The sequence below is a fragment of the Coturnix japonica genome, unplaced genomic scaffold, assembly GCF_054131305.1.
Source record: "Coturnix japonica strain WE unplaced genomic scaffold, WE-NBRP24 Scf049, whole genome shotgun sequence".
NCBI classification, from domain to species: domain Eukaryota; kingdom Metazoa; phylum Chordata; class Aves; order Galliformes; family Phasianidae; genus Coturnix; species Coturnix japonica.
Window position 1 is genome coordinate 2,100,662 of NW_028188952.1, and position 20,538 is coordinate 2,121,199.

At 54.3% G+C, this 20,538-nt stretch overlaps 3 protein-coding genes across 25 annotated transcripts; 2 read left to right on the forward strand and 1 right to left on the reverse strand.

Annotated features, from left to right (window-relative positions):
* Positions 1-77: 77 nt before the first annotated feature.
* On the reverse strand, positions 78-12,079 carry EZH1 (enhancer of zeste 1 polycomb repressive complex 2 subunit). 11 transcript variants are annotated; one of them, XR_014940795.1, is made up of 20 exons: positions 12,035-12,079; positions 10,919-11,039; positions 10,662-10,790; positions 10,349-10,468; positions 9,692-9,812; positions 9,005-9,178; positions 8,557-8,659; positions 8,143-8,306; positions 7,646-7,737; positions 7,077-7,154; positions 6,242-6,438; positions 5,693-5,784; positions 5,060-5,100; positions 4,443-4,568; positions 3,867-4,045; positions 3,180-3,275; positions 2,721-2,802; positions 2,491-2,571; positions 2,024-2,108; positions 78-1,906 (listed from the first exon to the last, which is right to left on the reverse strand). XR_014940795.1 is itself a non-coding variant. In XM_015886061.3 (20 exons), the coding sequence occupies exons 1-20, from the start codon at positions 12,043-12,045 to the stop codon at positions 1,846-1,848; spliced, it is 2,256 nt and encodes a 751-aa protein (XP_015741547.1). In that variant the 5' UTR covers positions 12,046-12,079; the 3' UTR covers positions 78-1,845. The 11 variants fall into 11 exon arrangements, 7 of the variants coding, with proteins under 7 accessions (XP_015741547.1, XP_085388545.1, XP_015741546.1 ...); XR_014940796.1 differs by lacking the exon at positions 12,035-12,079 and adding an exon at positions 11,590-11,852; XM_015886061.3 differs by having other exon boundaries at positions 6,974-7,154.
* A 1,513-nt stretch (positions 12,080-13,592) lies between these two features.
* Positions 13,593-15,554, forward strand: RAMP2 (receptor activity modifying protein 2). Of its 2 annotated transcripts, none has more exons than XM_015886063.3 (5): positions 13,593-13,732; positions 13,850-14,001; positions 14,742-14,870; positions 14,951-15,053; positions 15,120-15,554. In XM_015886063.3, the coding sequence occupies exons 2-5, from the start codon at positions 13,941-13,943 to the stop codon at positions 15,373-15,375; spliced, it is 549 nt and encodes a 182-aa protein (XP_015741549.1). In that variant the 5' UTR covers positions 13,593-13,732; positions 13,850-13,940; the 3' UTR covers positions 15,376-15,554. The 2 variants fall into 2 exon arrangements, with proteins under 2 accessions (XP_015741549.1, XP_085388639.1); XM_085532513.1 differs by having other exon boundaries at positions 14,951-15,049; positions 15,120-15,236.
* Positions 15,555-15,718: 164 nt separating this feature from the next.
* On the forward strand, positions 15,719-17,918 carry VPS25 (vacuolar protein sorting 25 homolog). Of its 12 annotated transcripts, none has more exons than XR_014940811.1 (6): positions 15,719-15,805; positions 15,939-16,084; positions 16,169-16,256; positions 16,338-16,620; positions 16,930-17,005; positions 17,345-17,918. XR_014940811.1 is itself a non-coding variant. In XM_085532510.1 (6 exons), exons 1-5 carry the CDS (start codon positions 15,759-15,761, stop codon positions 16,989-16,991), a joined length of 432 nt encoding a protein of 143 aa, XP_085388636.1. In that variant the 5' UTR covers positions 15,719-15,758; the 3' UTR covers positions 16,992-17,005; positions 17,345-17,918. The 12 variants fall into 12 exon arrangements, 5 of the variants coding, with proteins under 5 accessions (XP_085388636.1, XP_085388635.1, XP_015741548.1 ...); XR_014940810.1 differs by having other exon boundaries at positions 16,338-16,615; XR_014940814.1 differs by having other exon boundaries at positions 16,169-16,222.
* Positions 17,919-20,538: the final 2,620 nt, after the last annotated feature.

Consider the following 20,538-nt stretch of genomic DNA (forward strand, 5'->3'; position numbering starts at 1 on the left):
TGAGGGGAGGATTCCTGCTGCCCCAGGTCAGTGGGCAGGAGATGCCTTGGGTAACAGAGAGCGGTGAGGCCCAAGGGGATGTTTGTTATCGCTTTATTATGACAAAGGCTAGAAGCCACGTTAAGTTTTAAAGTGCATTATAATTCACTGTCAACAAACCACAGACACAAGCCTGGCATAGTGCAGATACGGCCAAGGTGGCAGAGGACACTGAGCGGACAGTGGGGCTGGGATGAGCTGGGGGACGGAAACAGGGGCAGAGGGCGAAGGAGTGGGACTGGGGTACAAGTGCTGCACAGACCCAAACCCCCAGGACAGGACTGAGAGCAGGCAGGGCAGGACCACACCTGTGCTGGGGAGGGCTCAGCTCCTGGCGCAGACCCAGGGTGCTCTCTGCACTGGGAGATGTGCTACTGGGATGGGGCCGTGCCCTGTGTGGAGCCTGGCACTTCCCAGAGCAGCAGGGCAATGGGTCCAATCCTGGGCAAACGCCGTCCTGCAGCACCGCTCCAGGCTGGCACACAAGTCCAGCAGTGTCCAGCATGTGGCACCAGGCCACCTGGTGGCATATGTCTCCTACAGGACAGCCCCATCCTTCAGGCCCAGCCCCCTGCTCAGGGCAGAGCCAGCCTGCCACCTTCCAGCCATCCCTCCAGCCAGGCAGCCACCCATTCTTCCAAGCTGCCCAGTCCCAGGCCTGAAGAAATGTCCCTGCAAAGGCGCTGCTGAAGGACAGCAGTGGTGTGGGAGGTCCGTGGTCCCTCAACCTGAGAGCACCCTGGGCAGTGCATGGGGCCCAGCTGCCTGACTGAGAAGGCTCAATTTAAAGTGCTTTTTTCTTTCTCTTTTTGCATGGGGTGCTAATGCCAAACCTCACTTTGTCAAGGAATATTTCCCCCCTTGTCCCCAAAGCCAAGGCCAGCACCAGAATGCCAGAAACATCCAGAGCTTCCCCTTTGTCAACACACAGAGCAGGTACGAGTGCTGTGCTCTGCTCACACCTCACCACTGCAACACTCAAGCAATTCTGTGCAGATAGGCAAGAAATCACAACCTGCCATGAGAGCATGCTGCAGGCTGCCTCACGCTCCTGGGTGCATGCTTCCTGTGGGTTCCTCTTGTGCTTGCAGCAGCACTCCTGTAACACCATCTCTAACCAGCCCAGAGGCTTCCCTGCCCAAAGAGACTTTTGCATAGTGCTGCTCTTCCTGTCCCAAGGAGCCACATGCTGGTGGTCTCTTTTGTCCAGCCCAGCTGAGGCAGAGGGAAAACAGAGCCCCAGTGATAGTGGCTGTGGAGCCTAGCGACGTGCAGGAGTGTGGCCACATCTCTATGGCTTCCAATGCTGTCACTGCCCTAGCCAATGCAACAAAACAGGCAGCAAAAGGTAGCACCAGAGACCAGAGCTTGTCCCAGACAGGGGCTGGAGGTGGATGCCAGCCCTGTCACCCTTCAGCCATGCCCTCCAGGTCTCAGTGCACTTCACTCACTCTTGTTCTTCTAGCAGTTGACAGAAAATGGAAAGAGACTGAGAACTGGCGACTGTCCCTCCTCCTGCAACACAGCTCTTCTTCAAGCCCCAGCTGCTTGGTCCCTCCAGCCCAGATTACCAGCAGTGCAAGGTGCTGGAACCTGCCCCATCCTGGGGCTGGGCAGAGCTGCTGTCCTGGTGGCAGCCACTCATGCTCCTGCCCTGAGTCTCTCTCCAGGTGTTTGGGTGGAAAGTAGCACTTGTGACACACACAACAAGGGGAACACGAGCAGCAGTCATGTCAGCGTGAAGCAAACATGGCATTGCTTACAAGGTGCAGCAGCAAAATGTGTGGGGATCGCCCAGCACACGGCTTAGATGATATCGGTCTCCCTCTCTATGCCAACATACTTCAGGGCATCTGCCTGGCTGTACCTATAAAACAGGAAAGCCACAGCTGCTGTAACAACCTCTGTGCTCCTTGCAAACGTGCACACAGAAAGTGAGGTCAGCCCTGCCCCACAGTCCCCAGGCAGCCTCTCCCTGTGTTACCGGTAATCAAAGAAGAGCTCCTCTCCCGCCTGGATGGCCCTCTTGGCAAAGATTCCTATCCGGTGGTCTCCATTCACCATCACAACTGCAACCAGAGAGACAATATCAGAGATGTGCAACTGTAGTCCAAGTCCAAAGGTCACAGAGCACCAACAGCCCAGCCTGACCATTGCCAGCTGCAGAGCCAAGGCTCCAGAACTGCTGCTCAGCATAACGGAGTAACATCTTAGCCTGCTCTCTAGCAGTGATCTCCCTGCAAGGACAGAGCTACAGCAGAGCTGAGCAGAGCCCCAGCAGTAGTAATGCGATTTGCAGCCACAAGGAGAGTTTGCCTACGTCTCTGATGCTCTGCAGCTGTGATGGACTCAGTGTCACTTGGGACCCCACTGAACTTCTTGTGTTCCTAGAGCTGAGTAGGACCAGAGATTCTTCTTCCACCTTGAATGGCCTGTGTTAGGATAGCTCACCTTTGGCATAGCAATTGGGGTTCACAGAGTGGTTGGCAAAGCGGATTTTATTTCCTTTGCGAGTGGCATCAACAACAAAGTCTATTGAAACAAAGAAAGAAGAAAACTCTGCAGTGTCCTGTAAACACAAGGCTGCTGCTCACACAATGCAGGAATGGAGACTAACCCCTGACAGCCCCTTCCAGGAAGCCCAAGCCTACACCACCCCATGAAAGCCCCCCACAAGTTACCATTGTTGAGGTTGAAGAGGAAACTTGACATGTACTTGTCATAGACCTTTCCTCGACGGTCAGCCTCATCCTGTGAAATAAGCTGAAGAAAGAGAATGCCTTGAGAGAGCCTCAATGCCTGCAGGCATGGTAAAGATCATGTCAGAAACAGCACTCTTGTATGTCCAGAAAACACCTCCTGCCCCTCCGCAAAGGGGTGGGAGCTCACCAGGGCTCAGGAGAAGTAGAAGCAATAGCTGGGCTTCAAGGGATCAGCACACACCACCTTGTGGGGAGCCTAGAGACACTAAGATGTGTCCCAAAATGGTACAAGATTCAACCTCTAAGCTGGGTCAGAGTGAGTGCATGGCCGTAACTGAACTAGAGAAGGCACACAGTCCCTGCTGGATCAGCTGCTGAACAGAGTGTGTCCTCCCAAGCACACAGCACAGCAAGCCCAGCAAGGGCACAAGCACTGACCTCACCACAGTATTCAGAGATGAATTCATTCTTCTGCACAGATTCTTTGATGAATGTCCCCCAGCCGGCAACATCTGATGGCGCCAGCAACAAATGCTTGAGCCAAGGAAAAAAGAAAACAGTTTCAGATGGCAGACCCACTGATGCCCAGCATGCAAGCAGTGCAGAGGTCACAGCCCAGGTGTATGTGTATGTGTATGGTTTAGGGCAGGAGTAAACAAGTAGCCATGCTGTGCAGGCTGCAGTCCTCAGTACCACGGGGGCAAATAATGCAGAGAAGCAAACAAGAAGTCAATATCTATCCAGTTCCCCACTGTAATGTGACACAGTTATATGTCACAGCATCAATAAGCTGCAGCTGCACAGTACTTAACACCCACTGAATTTCTGCCTCTTTTACCTGCAGTACTTTGTTCCGACCAGCAAAATTCAGCTTTTCTATGGTGTTACTTTTTATACTACCTTGTTTTCATGCATTCTCATTTATCTCCCAGCTCCTGATTTTCACATCAGTAATCCATACTCTAGATTAAATGCTATAGAAGCCTGGGGCAGAGCAGCTTCTTTTTTGATTTTTCTCACTCAGACAGCTTTAAGTGGCTCACAGCCTCTCCTCTGTAGCAGGAAATCTGTTTACCAACTCTGCCCTGAGGCAGCCCTTTGCCAGAGCCATGCTCCTATCAATACCTTTTTGAGGCCGCGCTGGATGCTGCAGTTCTTGCAGGAGACAACCTTGCAGTCCCAGTGCTCTGATGCCCCGCAGGTCAGGCAGAGGTCTGGATCGCATTCCCGCACGGCCAAGTAGCACGGACACTGCTTGGTGTTGCACTGGGTCTTACAGCGGCAGCCTGGGAAGCGATTCTGACCTGCAGAAATGCAACCCATATTTCTGCATGACAAGATTTTTCATAAAAGGGGAAAAACAAGTGTGGCAGAGCAGCAACTCAGCTGACCATACAACCTCCTTTTATGCAATCAGCAGCATCACCCAGGGCTTACTGATTCTGGATACAGACATGCGGGCAAGTGTTCTCTAACAAGGGAACACATCACCAGCTGCTGTTACAGGATGTTACAGGACATCATGGACCACAGCCTTCCTTTGGACTTTATCAGACTGGTAACTGCACTGCTGCAGGTAGACCAAAAAGTGAAGGCAGAAATAAAGCAAGCCTTCATTAAGCACCAGGTCTGCACCCGTCCTCTGGTCTGTGTCAGGAGAGCAGCTGCTTTCATACATGACAATCCTAGGGTTTTCCTTACAGTCAGGGTTGCACTGGCAGAACTTCTCACAGAAATTTTGGGTCATAATGCAAGGACAGGAGCTGTCACAGGGATGCTCAGGATGGTCACAGGGCTGGTAGTTGTACACCTGGGTAGGTGAATTATCTAAAACAATAGGAGAAAAGCCAGGATTAGAAGCTGTACTTTGCAGAAACACTTCAAAGAAAGCAGCATTCCCAGGGCTCTGGAGCAGAGCACATGCAGGTTCCTGATTTGCCTGCAGAGGGCGGGGAGCGCAGCAGCACTCAGCTCAGCCAAATCCATCCACACACTGCTCCAATTACAAATGTATGACACATACACACACCCCTGCACAGTCCATTTCACACAGACTACATGCCAAACCTCATCCCTCCTGACTAGAGAAGGACTGCACTGCACTCAGAACCTGGCAGAGAACACTTGCATGGCAGCAGTGCATGAGGCAGAGCCAGGGTGGCCCCCAAGAAGGCTCTGCAGTGGGGGCAGCTCACCCCCACATCACTGCAACTGCTGTTATGGAGAGCAGGACACAGTGTCCTGCTGTGGAAGCCAGGGCTGGAGAACCAGCCCCCACCACATAAACAATGTCTAAGCACAACCACAGCAAACAGTACCTTTCTTCAGCTGAATTTTCCTGCAGTGGGCAGCCCACAGCCTGGAAGAGAAGCAGAGAAGTGTCAGGGGTGGGAGAGTCACAAGCCTCCATCAGGAACAACTGGCCGGTACTGTGTTCAGCACTGCCAGTTAGCACTGCAGCAGGGGACAAGTGAGTCCAGCAAGGCTGTCTGGCAGCTTCATGCATTAATAACCATCAGCTAGACACAAAGAGGTGAAAGATGAGAACGACTCAGCTACAGCTGAAGTTATTTAAGGCAAATGTGAAAGCCAGAATAACACTACATACAAAATGTAGGTTATAAGCCAGGGAGGGAGCTCAGGCAGAGACTGCTGTTAAGACAGCGAAACGGACTTTCAGCAGTGCAGCTCTTGGTGCAAGACATCCACTGTGCTGCCTTCTGCTCCAGGGCTGAGCCTGAGGCCATAGAACCCCACAGCTGCCCAACCAGGACGGCAGCACCAGTGACACAGCAGGGGTCAGCTCTCAGCCAGCAGCACAATCAGCCCTGTGTGACTGCGAGAAGCGTATGCAGATGGGAGCCAGATGCGGATTACCAGGAATGCTTTGGCACAAAAAGCAGTGGATCTGGTTGCATTTTAAGAACAAAACAAGGCTGTCCAACACTCGCCTGTGCTTCCTTTTCTTCTTCTGGGATGGATTCATCAATTCATTTGTTGGCAGTTTTGTTATAAGTGACTCTTTCACTGCAAACTGAAAGACCTACCAAAAACAAACAAAAAACAACAACAAAAAAACAACCAAGAACAGAAACAATAGAATAAAGTTCAGTGCACTCAAGCTGCCTTTATTTAAGCACAAATGAAGAAAGCATAAGCACACACACAAAGTGTGCACAGTGTGCAACTCTGCTCCCAGTTTCATTAAGTCATGGACATCTTTGCTTTTCTTGCCTGGGAAACAAGATAATCCACTTGCCAATATACCCAGGCCTGGCATAAAGCACTCTGAAGAAACCTAGCAGAAATGGACAGCAGTACTGTAAAATAACAACACTGAACTTCCAAAGTGTCGATGCAACACCTTCCTCAAAATTGTTTGGGGCAGAGAAGAAAAAAATAATTAAGTGAGCAGCAGAAAGGCTTCCTTCCCTTGTGCTAGGTGCTGCCATGCCTGCTTCCCCTGGGCATACAGCCCAAACTAGAATGTCAGGCCCTACCTGCTTGCATGTCTTTGTTCCCAGCAGTCTGGCAATGGAGCAGAAGTTGTTGAAGTAGGTCCCATGGAAGACACGGAAGAGAGACTCCTCAGCTCCTGTCCACTCGACTGGCTCCTGCTGTGCCTCCACTGCAAACAGCTGGGATGAGGTCGGGCTCAGCTTCTGCTTGGTAGGGGTTTGACAGCGGGAGTTTGCCTCTGGTGAGAAAGGCAGATGTTAGGGACCAAGGATGAGCAAGAATGCGACTCTGCCATCCATGTTTCCTAGGGCAGCAGTGCTCCAAGGGGCCTGAGCCCAATCTGCCCCATGAGGCAGATTCAGCCTGTCCCAGCACTGAAGAAGCAGCCATTGCCTTGCAAGACTGCACACAAGTCCTCAGCCTCAATGGCTCACAGTCGGGTTCTCAGCACCACAGTCCAGCCAAATGCATGAAGTGGTAATGTCCAGCAGTGTGCCTGCTGCCCACACTATCCTCGTGCAAAGCCAAGCAAGGTGCTCAGGGTCATCAAGGCCCCAGCAAAGAACTTGCTATGCCTGACAACAAGAATAATAACCCAAACACAGTGCAGGGTGGCACTGCACGTCCCTTGCATTTGGTAAAGGCCAGCTGAATACATTCTGTCACTAACTTATAAATCCACAGCCAGTGAATATGGACAGAGCCCCACATGCAGTGGTGCCTGCTTGTCATCACTGGGTGGGAGAAGTGTGTCTCTAAGGATGACGCCATACCCGAGGAACTAGAAGCCCACTCATTGCCCGTGTCTCTGTCGCTGTCTCCCTCCCTTGTCTCAGCAACCGCAGAAGCTGGGGCATTTGAACAGGAAGCACTGACCACATGGTGCCTCCGGCGGCGCCTGCCTGAGCACTTGGACCTGGGATTGTGCAGAGCAGCAAACTCCTTGGCTCCTTCCTGCAAGTAGAGCAGAACACAAGGTAGGTGGCATGCAGCCAGGACACACAGAAAGGCCTTGGGAGGAGCCCCGTCCTGCTGCCACCATGTGAAGGCAGATTTGTCATCTGTGATCACCTTCATGGCTGCCAAGACCCTCATAGCTGGCTGCACAGCAGATTTCTGCTTCATTTTCTTCAGCATTACTGCTGGCATGAGTGGGCTCCCTCACCCTGTTCCTCCAGCTACCTCCAGCCCTGGCAATGACATCCTCCTGGCCTGCTACACCTCAACCTGGCAGCTCCTTCTGGAAACTGATACCTCAGCTAGCTGATTCAAACATATCAATTTGCTTCCAGTAAGGTCCATATCTGGATTCATGCTTCACCAAATTCAGTGACAGTTACAACTGATTCTGAGAAATCTCCACAAGAGTGAAGATGACCCACAGCCATTGGCTGGCCAGGCCCACTGCTTGGGGTGGTTTCAGAAGTCACGGTGCAGAAACATACCAGCCAGAGGAAACAGTCTGCTCCGCAAGGATCTGGCTCAATCTTGGTCTCTCTGTTCTTTCGTTTGTACACATTGGGAGTAGCATGAAAAGCTGAAAAAATAAGTTATTTTTACTGTTAGCAACACAAATCTTCTAATAAGAATCTTCCATCACAAAAACAAAGGACAGGGACAGCGCAAGAATGAATACAAGTGTGAGTAGGATGCAGCCCCCAAGAGTATGGAGATCTTAGGAACAGAGAACAAGGTGGATGACATGTTGGCCAAGCCTTCCTTCAACCAGTAATGGGAACTTAGCAGCAAAGAGGGAATACATGGGAAGTAAAATACCACAAAATACCAAAAAATACTCAGCTCCTAAAGGCTCCACTGCACTCTCCAGGGAGCCACCACCCTCTCACAGCTGCAGCACAGACGCCAAGGCCAGGCCAACAGGAGCACAAAGAACAGACAATAACACAGAGAAAAGGAAAGTACCCAGTGAGCCTGCACTTACGATGCAGAAAACAGTCGTATTTGAAGCAGCGCCGGCAGAAGAGCGTGTGGAAGGAGTGCAGGGACTGCTCCCGCTGCACTGACTTTGCACATGGCCCGTCAATATTGGGAGTGCACTGCGGGGGCAGCACGTTCGGATCCGACACCTCTGTGAGCTCTCGGTACCTATTCAACAAACACCCACAGATGTGTATGCTTTCCTAATTTGGGACATTTAACAGGACTTCACGTGACTACAGATCTTATGACTCTGGTTTGGATATCTTTAAGCTAAAACAAAGTTTGTAATACTCAAAAATTGACCTTCCCAGAGTGTCTGAAGCCAAGTGAGCTCTACGTGCACAGCGCTGTTTTCTGAAATGCACGTTTTAACTGCCCCTATCAAAAGTAACAAACAACTTAAGGAGAGATCTACCTCTCTTTCATGTCATCTGGGAAGCCATATTCAGGAAACATAGAAGAAATGGCAGTGAATATCATGTCATTTGGAAACCGTTTCTTGGAACACTTCTTGTTACCTACGGAAAAAAAAGAGATGACTCCTCAGTTACGCTGCACATGAATAGAACTTGCCTTTTTCCTGAGAGTGATTCCAGGTGCTCTGGATTGCAGGTTAAGAGACAGAAATGCAATTACACATAACCTATTGTCTTGAAAGCACGCTAAAGCACTTCCACATGGTACTCCACTGCTTTCAGAGTAGATAATATATTGATTTCTTAAGGAATATCACCATTTATTTTTACCTGGACAGGATTTACATACATTAGTTTTCTACATCTGCAAGAAGTTCTGGTGTTCCCTCAGGCAAAGTAGGATGCAAACACGACCAACACACGACTAATTTCTGTAGCCAAACCCACCTTCCGCTGCAATTCGTTTTCTTTTTCTTGTGACTGGCAGCTCCTCTTTCCCATCCTCCTGTTTGACTTCAGAATCATTGTGTCCTTCCTCTTCCTCATCTGAGTACTGATTCAGGGCATTCACGAGCTCCAGGAAGACAGCATCACTGATGAGGACTGACCCTGAAATCATTTCTGAAATACAGTGATGTCAGTCAGTCTGTAGGAGGGCCACTGATGTTCTTCAGCCACACAACACAGTTATAAACAAAAACTTTCCTGGTGATTTTGTAGGGACGGGTAGAGTTTTAATGCTCTGGAGCCCTAAGAGTGCTGTAACACTTTTGGAGACCTGAAGATAGCCCATACAACAGAATTTTTTGCTGCACTCCACCCTCTACACAGTTTTATGATGAGCTAGGAAAGCATGCAGACTTTTTGTCTCTGAAAAGCTTCAAGTCATGGCTAGGGTCACAAGTGAAATGACGGTGCTGAACTCCACCTAATCCTGAGTCTAGAACAGAGTGGGGGATCAAAAGCCAAGAGTGCATCCTTATAAACCAGAACTGCAGGCACGCATTTCTGCTTTTCTGCTCTTAGTGCTCTCAGATAAAAGATGGTTACTGCTACCATCTTGTGATTTCTTAACTACTTTGATATCTTACTTGCAAGAAACTGAACTGCTAAGTGTTTCTGCTCCCAAATTACCTTCCTCTCCATGAACTTTCCCATCATAGTTATTAATAAGCTCTTCAATGAAGGTTTCATCCTCTTCCTTCACCTCATCTCCCATGTAAGGGATGTTGCACAGAACAGTTTCATCCTCCACCTGAAAAGCAATTAGATACAATTCAGTAAACTAGCGCTTTCTAATTCCCAGCCAAGCTGTGTCTCTAAGGCTGCTCCCGTCCACTGCATGCAGAAAACACTGCATAAAGCAAATGTTCAGCCTCCCCAGCTCAAATTTCATGTGTCTCACCACTGCCATTTCATTGCTATCCCATTCTATCAGAATAACTCTAACCTCAAAAAATGCATTTGATGTTAAAAAGAAGAGAACAGTATCCAAAGGTTACAGAAACACACACACTGCCAAGAACAATGAAGAGCCAAAAATGTCAAAGTTGTAGTGATTAAGGGAGTAAAACTGGAACAGTGAAGGAGGCAAAACGACAATTCATTCTAGAAGGAATACATCTGAAGCTGAGGAGTGTTTTAGCAGGGAGCAAAAGGGAAAGGGAAAGTTGTGTTGCGTGCTTGGAGGGAAAGCACACAACACAACTTTCTACCATGTCTTCCTGAGCAGACATTGCGGTTACACAATAATCTCACAAAGACCTTGCACCAGAGAGTATTCCCACCTACCATGAAGTTCTGCTGAAGGGGGGACCACGAGTACATGATAGGCACCAGCGCCACTGTGTTCAGCGTCCTCATGTACAGTGTCTGGCTTGGAAATCCTGGAAAAATGCTCTCAACTGTACACTAGGGTAGAAGTGAGAAGGACGGTGAGGAAGCAGCCTCTGGGAGATTGTCACCATCACAGAAAGAAACAGCACTTCAGGGCAAACATAGCAAAGGCTGCGTTCACTCACCGTGTTTGACAGTAAAAGCTGTTTTTACCCTGCACCATGAAAGAGTGCTAGGCACAGACTGATACTAACACAGCTCTCCCTACCTGTTTTAGGAAGGGGTGCCCGCTGACTGGCTTCATTAACTGCACTGGTTGAACTCGAAGCTTCTTCCAGTCTTCATTAAGAATTTGAGTCTTTTCATGAACCTTTGCAAAGTTGGCCACAAATAGAGCCTGAAATGAGAGAAAGAAGCACTCACTTCACAGTTCTCATCATGCATCACTCATCTGATAAAAGCTCCAATACTGCAAACTGAAGTCTATAGCAGAAATCATTCCAACCAGAGCCACTGTGTCTTTACCTTTGCTCCCATGTTTGCCTGAAATCTCTTGAGCTGCCGGAGACGCATATATTCAGACTTGACTTTTCTTTTCCAATACATAATACACTTTGATGTTGGAGGAGTGGCGATTTCCATTTTTCTATGAAAATACAGTAAGAATAAACTCACAGAACGATGAGTTAGAAGGGACCTTAAAGCCCCTCCAGCCTCATCCCCTGCCATGAGCTGGGTGCCCCCACCAGCTCAGGCTGCTCAAGGGCCCCACCCAGCCTGGCCTTGGGCACCTACAGCTCTCTGGGCAGTAGTGCCAGGACCTCACCACCTCTGAGGAGTGAATTGCTTCCTCACATCTGACTTAAGCCTGCCCTCTATAGCTTATGGACAGTCCCCCTTGTCTTGTCGCTGTCCAAGCAGCTCTCCTTCCTGCTTGTAGTCTTTCGATTCACAGGGCGCTGGGAGGACATGTCAGGAGCAGTGTTACATCCAGCTCAGACTATCTGGTTGCCAGGAGGCTGGGAAGGACATTGTGCAGGCTGTCAGCACAGGACAGCTCCTGGCCGGGAATACACAGTGCGACCTGATGGAGAAGCTGGAGCCGGGGGTTTGGGCATCGGGCATCGCCCTGTGAGCCCAAGGGACGCTTCAGCTCCCATCCAGGAGTCTGAGCCCCCGGCCCAGGCTGTACGTACCCAGCGGGCCGCTCCACTCCACCCACGGGGGTTCCCTGGGCCCCCATCACCGCAGCCTCCAGCCACGAGGGGACACGGCGGAGTGTCCGGGACAGGCCTCAGCCGCTGCCCCGCCCGGTGCCCGCTCCCAGGCCTCACCCAACCCCCGGGCGCTGCCCCGTCCATCGGGCCCGGCGCACCCCATACAACAGCCCACGGTCCCACGGGGCCCCACGGGGCCTCAGGGGACTTAGATCTGCCCCCTACGAGCAGCCGCCAGCCCCCACAGGGCACGGCACTACCACGGCACTACCACGGCACTACCACGGCACTACCGCCCCGCTCCATCCCCCCGCTCCATCCCCCATCCCCGCCGACCCCTCGCTCCCTCCCGGGCCCCTCCCGCCGTGCCGGGCCGCCCCCCGCCCCCCGCCGGACCCCAGGCCCCGCCCCGCCCCGCACTCACTCCTCGGCCATCGCGCCGGGGGAGGCCGCGCTCCCCGCGCACTGCGCATGCGCCGCCGTAGCCCCGCCCCTCGCCGTCGCCCCGCCCCGCGCGGTGCAGCCCCGGAGCTGCGGCTCCGAGCGGGGAAGGGCGGCGCCCCGCACCGGAACCGGCCGTCCGCGGCCCGGCCCCGCTCGGCTCCGCCCGGCTCCGCTCAGCTCGGGGCTGCGGCCGGGCGCTCCCTTCCCCAGCCGCGCTCCCGGCCGGGCCCCTTCCTTCCTTCCTTCCTTCCTTCCTTCCCCTCCGCCCAGCCGGAAGGAGCGGGGGGAACCCGCGGGTCCCTGTCCGGGCAGTGAGCGGGGCCGTTGGCTGCTCATCCCACAGCTCAGCCCCGGTCCGGGCCGTATCTGCTGCCTTTGAGCCCGTCCTGCTGAGTCGGGCAGAACCTTCCGCCTTCCCTGTCGTTGGGTTGAGCGCGGGTGGAAGGTGCCGAGATGAGCTCGGTGATACGCCCCGGCACGGGGGGAAGCTGCAGCCGGTGGGAAGATGCTCGTCGGGGCTGCGGCTCCTGCTCCCACCACCGGCAGAACCTGGGGTCTGGGTTGGACCCAGCGCAGCCCCCGCAGCCTCACTGCCCGCACTGCGCTGAGCCCCAGAGCGCAACGTGGGCAGCTGCAGAGCGAGTCAAAGCAGCAGGCGGGGTCCAGGCTGCGTCTGTGCCCGTTGTGCCACGGGCCGAGGCTGGCAGCAGGGCTCGGGACGGCTGCAGCCCAGCCCAGAACATGGGAAATGCTTCCCCCGCTGCTCAGTCGAGTCCCCCTCACAGCACTGCAGCCAAGGGCTGGGGGGAACTTGCAAAATGGGGCTGGGGAGCAGTGGGTGCTGGCAGACTGCCCCGGCTGTGCAAGGAGTGGCCGGCTGAGATCACCGGGTGTCACCCTGGCAGAGGCTCCTGCTGCCGGCTGCAGCTCCAGGGCTGTGACGACAAAGTGCAGAATGGGGCTGTGACTTTGTGCCGCAGCCTCGTGGGCTCCCGGTACCGCTGAAGGGCTCCCAAGTGCCAGGAGGGTGGCGGCTGCCTCAGGCTGCACATAGCATGTGCAGTATGTTGCAGCAGGAATGTGCAGCACAGCAATAGAATCCTTCCAAAGCAGGGAGGGTCCCCATGAACTGCAATTCTCTGCTGTGTGATTTGTGCTCTGTGAGTCCCATGAGTGGATTTTAAAGGGAAAGCTTTGGGCTGGAGCTCAGCCTTTGGCAAGCAGTTAGATGAGCTCGCGTGGCCTGAGCTCCATCCCCGGGTGGGGACCCTGCAGAGCCAGCACCGCGCTGCCCTGAGGTGGGAGCCGAGGTGGCACGGGATGAAGAGGAGCTCTGCAGCCACAGTCCCTCGCCCCATCCTCTCCTCCTGCCTGCTTGAGGCTCGCACACCCGTGGTACCGCCGCCGTCCCTTCCAGCCCCACCCGTGCCCCGGGGCAGGTGCCACACGGCGCCATGAACACGGAGCTGGGGCCGTAACGACCCCGAGCCTCCAGCAGAACCCTCCGGGGACGTCCTGCTCCACCGTCCACTCCCCCCGCTGCCGGGCTGCCTGCCCTCCACGCAGGAGACGAGGGATTTCACAACCCAGCCCAGACAGGATTAAAGAGAAATACACAAGTAAACAAACAGCGGCCTTGTGAAGCGGCCGTGCTGCGGGAGCCCCTCTGCTGCCCAGGGTGAGGTGTGGGGCGATGCCCGGGGGTCCGACACTTGCTGCACAGCGGTGGGGTCCTGTGGGGAGGGCTGCCTCAGAGCAGCACTAAGTAATCTCATTTTTCACACGTCTCCTGTAGTTCAAACAGCCCCTGTCAGAGGAAAGGAGTTGCTTCCTGTTATTTCCATTGAAATCCTTGTCCCGGTCGCTAGCCCGCAGGCTCCAGCAGGATGGCACCGTATGCGCAGATGGGCTCTGGCTGCCTCTCCCGAGGGCTCCTGCTGCTCTGCGGTAAGTGCTCGGCCCCACAGCACGCGGCTGCACCCCGGTCAAGGCAGGACTTGTGCTGGGTGAGCGGGACACAGTGCTAAGGCAGCCATCCCAGCACTGGGCACTGTGGGCGGCCCCTTCCCCTTGATGGGCAGCGATGGAGCGTCTGAGGGGACCCGGTCTGGGTGGCAGCTGTGCCCTGGGCAGGGAGCGTGCCAGGGCCAGGGGACTGGGCGCTGGGGGCACGTGGGCTGCCCTTGCTGCCACAACTGTGCCAGTGCACAGCCGCTGTGCCGGCCCACAGCACACTGCCAGCCTGCACAGGCCACAGCAGAGTAGCTACCAGGGTGGTGTGCCATGCCCACACCGAGGGTGGAAAACAGACAGGAGTGATCCTGATTCTGGGGTCTGGTGGGGCCTGAGGGGCTGTGCCCCATGTCAGTGAGTTCCACAGACGGGGGGGGGCGGCAGGAGGCTCTGTCTCGTGGCTGTGCTGCGCTGCGGTCAGCACTTCCTCTTCCCGATTGGAAATAGGTGCTCCCTGCCCCAGTGCCAGGCGCTGAGTGCAGCACGGCCCCACGGTGCTGGTGGCCCCCAGTCACCCCGTCACCCTCCATCCCATCACCCCGTCACCCTCCATCCCATCACCCCGTCACCCTCCATCCCATCACCCCGCCGCCTCCCTGGGCCTCCTCGTTCCCATCACTGCTGCAGACCCGTGGCTCCCCCTCCTCAGTGCTCAGCATGTCCCCCTCCTGCAGCACTGCTGGTCCATGAGTTCTGCCGAGCGGGTGCCACGGCCGAGAGCTTCGGGCAGGAGGCAAGAACAACCCCAGCGGCCAGAACAACCCCAGTGACGCGTGTGTTCAACTTTACGGCTGAGATGTTGGGTGAGTGTCGTCCCCTTTCCTCATCCCCAAACCCCTCCAAGGCCGCCCCATGGCTGCGCTCAGTGCCCACCCCCACACAGAGGTGATCTACACCAACTTGACGCAGCGCTGCTGGGAGTCCTTCGAGCAGCTGATGCAGAACGTGAGCGGTTCCCAGCTGTGCGAGTGGAAGGTCATCAGCAGGTAGGGGGGGACGGGGGCACCGAGCCGGGGGTGGCGGGCAGCCCAGTGAGCTGTGCTTCTCTGCAGGCCGTACAGCTCGTTGCGGCAGTGCCTGGAGGAATGGGCCGAGAGCCTGAATTACGGCTACCCCAACGCCTTGGCCGAGACCTACATCTTCCAGAGCCACCACCGCTACTTCCACAACTGCTCGGCCGGCAGCCAGGTCTACCTCGACCCCCCCGAGGACGTGCTGCTGGCCATGATCATCGCCCCCATCTGCCTCATCCCGTTCCTCGTCACGCTGGTCATCTGGCGCAGCAAGGACGGCAAGGCGCAGCCGTAGCTGCCGTGCACGGCCCCGTTACCGTGCACGGCCCCGTTACCGTGCACAGTCCCGTTACTGTGCACGGCCCCGTTACCGTGCACGGCTCCGTTACTCCGCACTGCGGGGCTGTGCCGGGCGGGGATCCCGGGGGTTGTTAGCCTTCCCCGGTACCGCGCAGTAAAGCTTTGCTCCCCACACCCCTCGGCTCCGCTCCTGCATTCGTTCCGCCGGGTCCATCCCGGCACCGCCCGGAGCCTCGAGCGGACACGGCCCGGGGCGGAGCTCGGCCATGGACGGGGCGGGGCTGGGGGGGAGGGGGCGGGGCCTGACGGGAGCGGGCGGGGCGGAAGTGCCGCGGGACAGGCCGGAAGCCGGCGGAGCTGGTTCCGGTGTCGGCGGCGATGAGCTTCGCGTGGCCGTGGCAGTACAACTTCCCGCCGTTCTTCACGTGAGCACCGGGACCGGGAGGGGGAAGGGGGGGGTTGTGGGACCGGGAGCCGGGGAGCGGCGGGGGGGAACCGGGTCCGTGGGGAACCGGGGTGCGGCCCCATCCGGTGCCGGGCGCTGAGCTCCCCCCGCAGGCTGCAGCCCAACGGGGACACGCGGCAGAAGCAGTTGGCGGCCTGGTGCGCTCTGGCGCTCGCCTACAGCCGGCGGCAGCGCCTGGCCGCCATGACACTGCGCGAGGCCCAGGACAGCCCGCTGTTCGCCAACCGCCGCCTGCAGAGTATCCTTTGTGCGTCCCTTGGGCCCGCAGAGCGTCCTTTGGGCCGGTCCCGTCCCGTTGTGTGTCTCCTTAACCCTCCCGCAGGGAAGCTGCCGCCCGACGCCATCCAGGTGGTGCTGGAGGAGCTGCGCAAGAACGGTGGGTGGCGCCGTTCGCTGCCGGGACCGCCCCGGTTTGTGCCCGAGCCGCCCCCGGGACTTTCCGTGCCGTGGGGCCGAGCTCCGCTGAAGCGCCTTTTCCCGATTGGTTTCAGGGAACCTGGAGTGGTTGGACAAGAACAAAACCAGTTTCCTGATAATGTGGAGAAGACCCGAGGAGTGGGGGAAGCTCATCTACCAGTGGGTGAGAACGCAGCTGCCCTAGTGCACAACCTGGGCACTCCCAGCTGGGAGGACAGGAGACGCTGACCAAGATCGTGTAAAAGGCTGCTGGCACTTCATTTCCCTTTTGCTTTTTCACTACTTTCACCTTTACTCCGTGTTGATTCGTTCCATTCATGTGTGAAGGTATTAACAACTTTTTCCACTTACGGTAAGGTGAGATTCAAGCAGTGGCTGCACAGGCGGATGCAGCGTTGCCATTGTATGCCCTGTGTCCGTAGTGCAAGGCGTGTTCTTAAGGCTTAGGCAGAAAGAGCGTAGAGTTTGGGGACAGCACGTGGAGTGATGTCAGCATCCTTAGGTCCTATTTCTCACCTTTCCAATCTCCCAGATCATTCTGAGGGTGCTTTTGCTCATCAGATGCTGTCTGTGTTACATGTCATTTGTGCTGAGGTGTGCGAGAGATCGTGCCAAGGTTATTAAATGACACATGCAAGATTTGCTCTATTGCCTTTCTGTTTTCAGGTGTCAAAGAATGGCTTGACCAACTCTGTGTTCACACTGTACGAGTTGATCAGTGGAGATGATACAGCAAATGAAGGTAATGTCACGTGTCACTTCCTGCAGCTTTTCAGAGCACGCTTGATTTGAATGCATAGAAATGATCACCAGATCATAGTTCTGTAAATTAAGTATTTTGAAATTACTTATGTGAGCTCACACTGCTCATCACTGGGAAATGCAGATCCGGAGGCTTTTTAGTACTCTGCATTAATAACCTTGGTGATTGTGGATTTGTGTAGTGTTACGGTGCAGGAGTCTAAAATGTGCCCTTCAGAGCCCTCTGTCTTTACTGTCACTGTTCCATAGACATCAAAAGCCCGTTCATTTCCTTGTGTGACTCCTGTTCCTGCTGATGGCTATGCCTTTCCTTCCCTAGAGTTCCATGGTTTGGATGAGGCCATGCTACTTCGTGCCCTGCAAGCCTTGCAGCAAGAGCACAAGGCTGAAATCATCACACTGGACGATGGCCGAGGCGTCAAGTTCTTCTGATAGAAGCCCCCTCCCTTCCTCTCTTTGGCTGCTGGAACATTTCTGGCTGTGAAGGTTCCATCTCCTGGCCTGTTTTCAAGCAGTGGCGCAAGCAGCTGCATACTTGGGACTTCTTGGGGTGAAGAGAATCTGTGAAGCCTTCCAAAGACACATGACTTCTTATCCTGTTGCTGTTTCCCTGTTCCTGTGGGTGCAGCGGATGGGCACTCTGGTGGCTGGTCAGGCACAGCTGCAGGGGTCTCTGCTCCCACCTTCCAGCCGTGTGCTTGGGCTCTGCAGCCCCCACCACGTGGCTGAGTGAGGTGAAAGCAAACACACAGAACGAGCTGTTGCTGCTGTGGCGTAAAAGACCTCATTGAAAGACTGATACGCACCTGCTGCGAAGTGGGCTGATCTGTGTGGTGAGGTGGATCCCGAGGAGCTAATCTGAAGTAATTAAAATGAGACGTATTTATAGAGCAGCCTGGGTGTTTTCATCTATCTTTGTTTTTCCATCTGAAACAAAACAGAACAGTGTACTGAATTCTTGCCCTTCAGCTGTGTTTCCTTACTGCACTGTACAAACACTGTACTGGGGAGAGGGTGGACCTGCAAAGGCACCCTGCCTGATTTGGAAGCAGGCGCCACGAAGGCTTTTTTCCACGTGCCAGAGCTACAGACTGTGTGCTCTTACTACCTGTCTTCAGGGCAACATTAGCTTTCATTTGCTATGTGCAATCCACTGAAAACAGATGTGTTTGTTGCAGCGGTGGCGGGGTAAGCTCTGTAGAAGAGCAGGCCGGTGGAGAATGTAATTAAGTTTCATGTTCTCAGTACTCATTATGAAGTCCACAGCTTGTTGAAACGGTGACCCAGGTACAGTATATGACCTGGTAAATCCTTAATCACTAACCTGTGTGTGCTGGAGCTCTGTGCTGGAAGGCTGCTGACGGATCTCTGCATTCCAGTGACACCAACGCTGCAGAGCAATTCCTGTGCCAGCAGAGCACAGGAACTGGGGTTCACTGGTTAGACCGTGGTCCTGTCTGCATGTTTGTGGCTCAGAACAGCCAGGAAAATCTTCACGAAGGAATTGGCTGCTACCAGCATCTGTCTGGACCTTATTTTGGTGTCTGGGATGAGCCTCTTCTCTCTCTCCTTGCTGCCCATCTTGATTCTCCCTCTCTCGTTGCTGTGCCCTCTCTGCTTGCTGCTTTTGCAGCCCTGCAGCATGTTTCTGTGCCTTCCATTCTCTGCATTCAGTGCAATCTGCATTTGGCCCTGGATGAAGACTCTCCAGCAGACAAGCCCAGGATGTTTGTGTTTCTTGCACTGTGTACAGGCAGTCCTGACCTCTCAGCATTGTTCCGAGCCTCATTTGCTGAATGTAACCTCACTGTCCTTGAGTGAGTCTGGTTTCTTAATTGAATTTACTCCCTTCTTAGGAAATGCCTGATGTGACATTAGATAAGTCTAAAACAAGCCTTTTTCTTTCTGAAGCTCTCCTGGCAGTTAGTCACGGCTCTTTTTCAGTTTCCTGAATCACTTAGTGAGGTGAGGAGGAAGAGTGTACTTCCCCCTTGTCCCACCCTGGGTCAGGCAGCTGCTTGTGTTCCCTGCTAGTTTGCTGGGGCTGTGCACTAAGGCCAGGTTGCAGCAGAGATGACGAGCATGGAAACACTGCTTTATGCTGGGGGGGTTACCCAGCTGCCCCTAGGAAGGCTGTGGGGCTGCATGAGCTGTTTGCTTGTTTGCTGTTTATACAATTTATACAGTGCTGACAATGACAAGCTGTAGCTTATGGTAAAAACAAAGACTTTATACTGAAACGGTCTTCCTTATCTTTATGTGCTGCTTTATAGCACTTAGTGATGTAATCACAAGATTGGGACATCTGAGCATTGCATTGCCCAGAGGTGCTTACATGAGAGCTGCACTGGATTGGAAGCCCTGGGGTGCTGGGTAGGAGATGTAATTAAACTCTAAAGAGGCAGCGGGATGACCTCCAACTATAACTTTCTCTGTACCCAGGGCAGCTCCTCCCCATGTTCCACATGCATGATATTAGGGCTGTACATAATGCCAGAACAAGGCAAAGAACAGGAGAAGATGTGTTTGTTGCCACACACAACAGATATCGGCTCAGGCAACCTGCCCTGTGCCCACTGTGCTGCCATCCCTGTTTGCTGCTCGTGCAGGGTGTTGTGGTCTGCGCTGCTGCAGAGTGCCCTGAGCTCCATGAGCAATGCTGCCCAGAGCCTTGTGCAGCAAATGCTGCATCCCAGGGTGGGGGAGTAGCAGCAGCCAACCCATGGGACTTCAGTGGATTGTGGGTCCCCATTTCTGGGCTTTGAGGTCACAGCCAACGTCTGGATGTGCTGATTAGGGCTCATGGGCTGGGCAAGGTGGAGCACGGGGGGCTGGTGCTGAGATAAGGTGCTATCGCACTGTGCACATTTGGGTTCTGCTGTTTGGGGTGGGGGGGGAAGTTGAGAGGATATTTAATTTCATGCAGCTAGTTAGGATCAAGAGTTGCTTCAGTTTGATAAATGTATGAGTTGGGATTAATGTGCATGCAGGTCATGTCTGTGACTCTGGGCTAAGGAAATCCTCAGCAGTTATCTGCCTGGGGCTGCAGCTGCTGCTGAGGTTGCAGTGCTGTCTCCTCCCACAGCTCTGTGCTGTAGGGTATGGGGCACACTGAGCTCCGCAGGTGTGGGGTGTTGCAGTCAACAGGGAACGTTCCCTGCAGCACCTCTGGAGGGGATGTTTCACACTCCTCAGGTCCTCCTGGGGGGCTGCTCAGCTCTCGCTACAGCCCTGCAGGCACACAGGTACCCCTATGTTTGGCCCCAGCCCCTCTGTTATCCCACCCTGAGTTTTGGGCTCAGAACAGAAGAATTGCTGGAGTTGTTCTTTGATGAGTGATCTAATCCTGAGTAGAGAGACTGTAGTTCCCTGCTCTTTTCCCAGCAGCCAAATGCGTGTGGAAATGCTGAATGGCCTGATTGCAGCGGCTGCTCAAAGCACAGGGCTGGCACCAACACTGGGAGCCAGGAGAAATGTCACCCTGATAACATGCAGGACTGCGTGTGTTTGCTG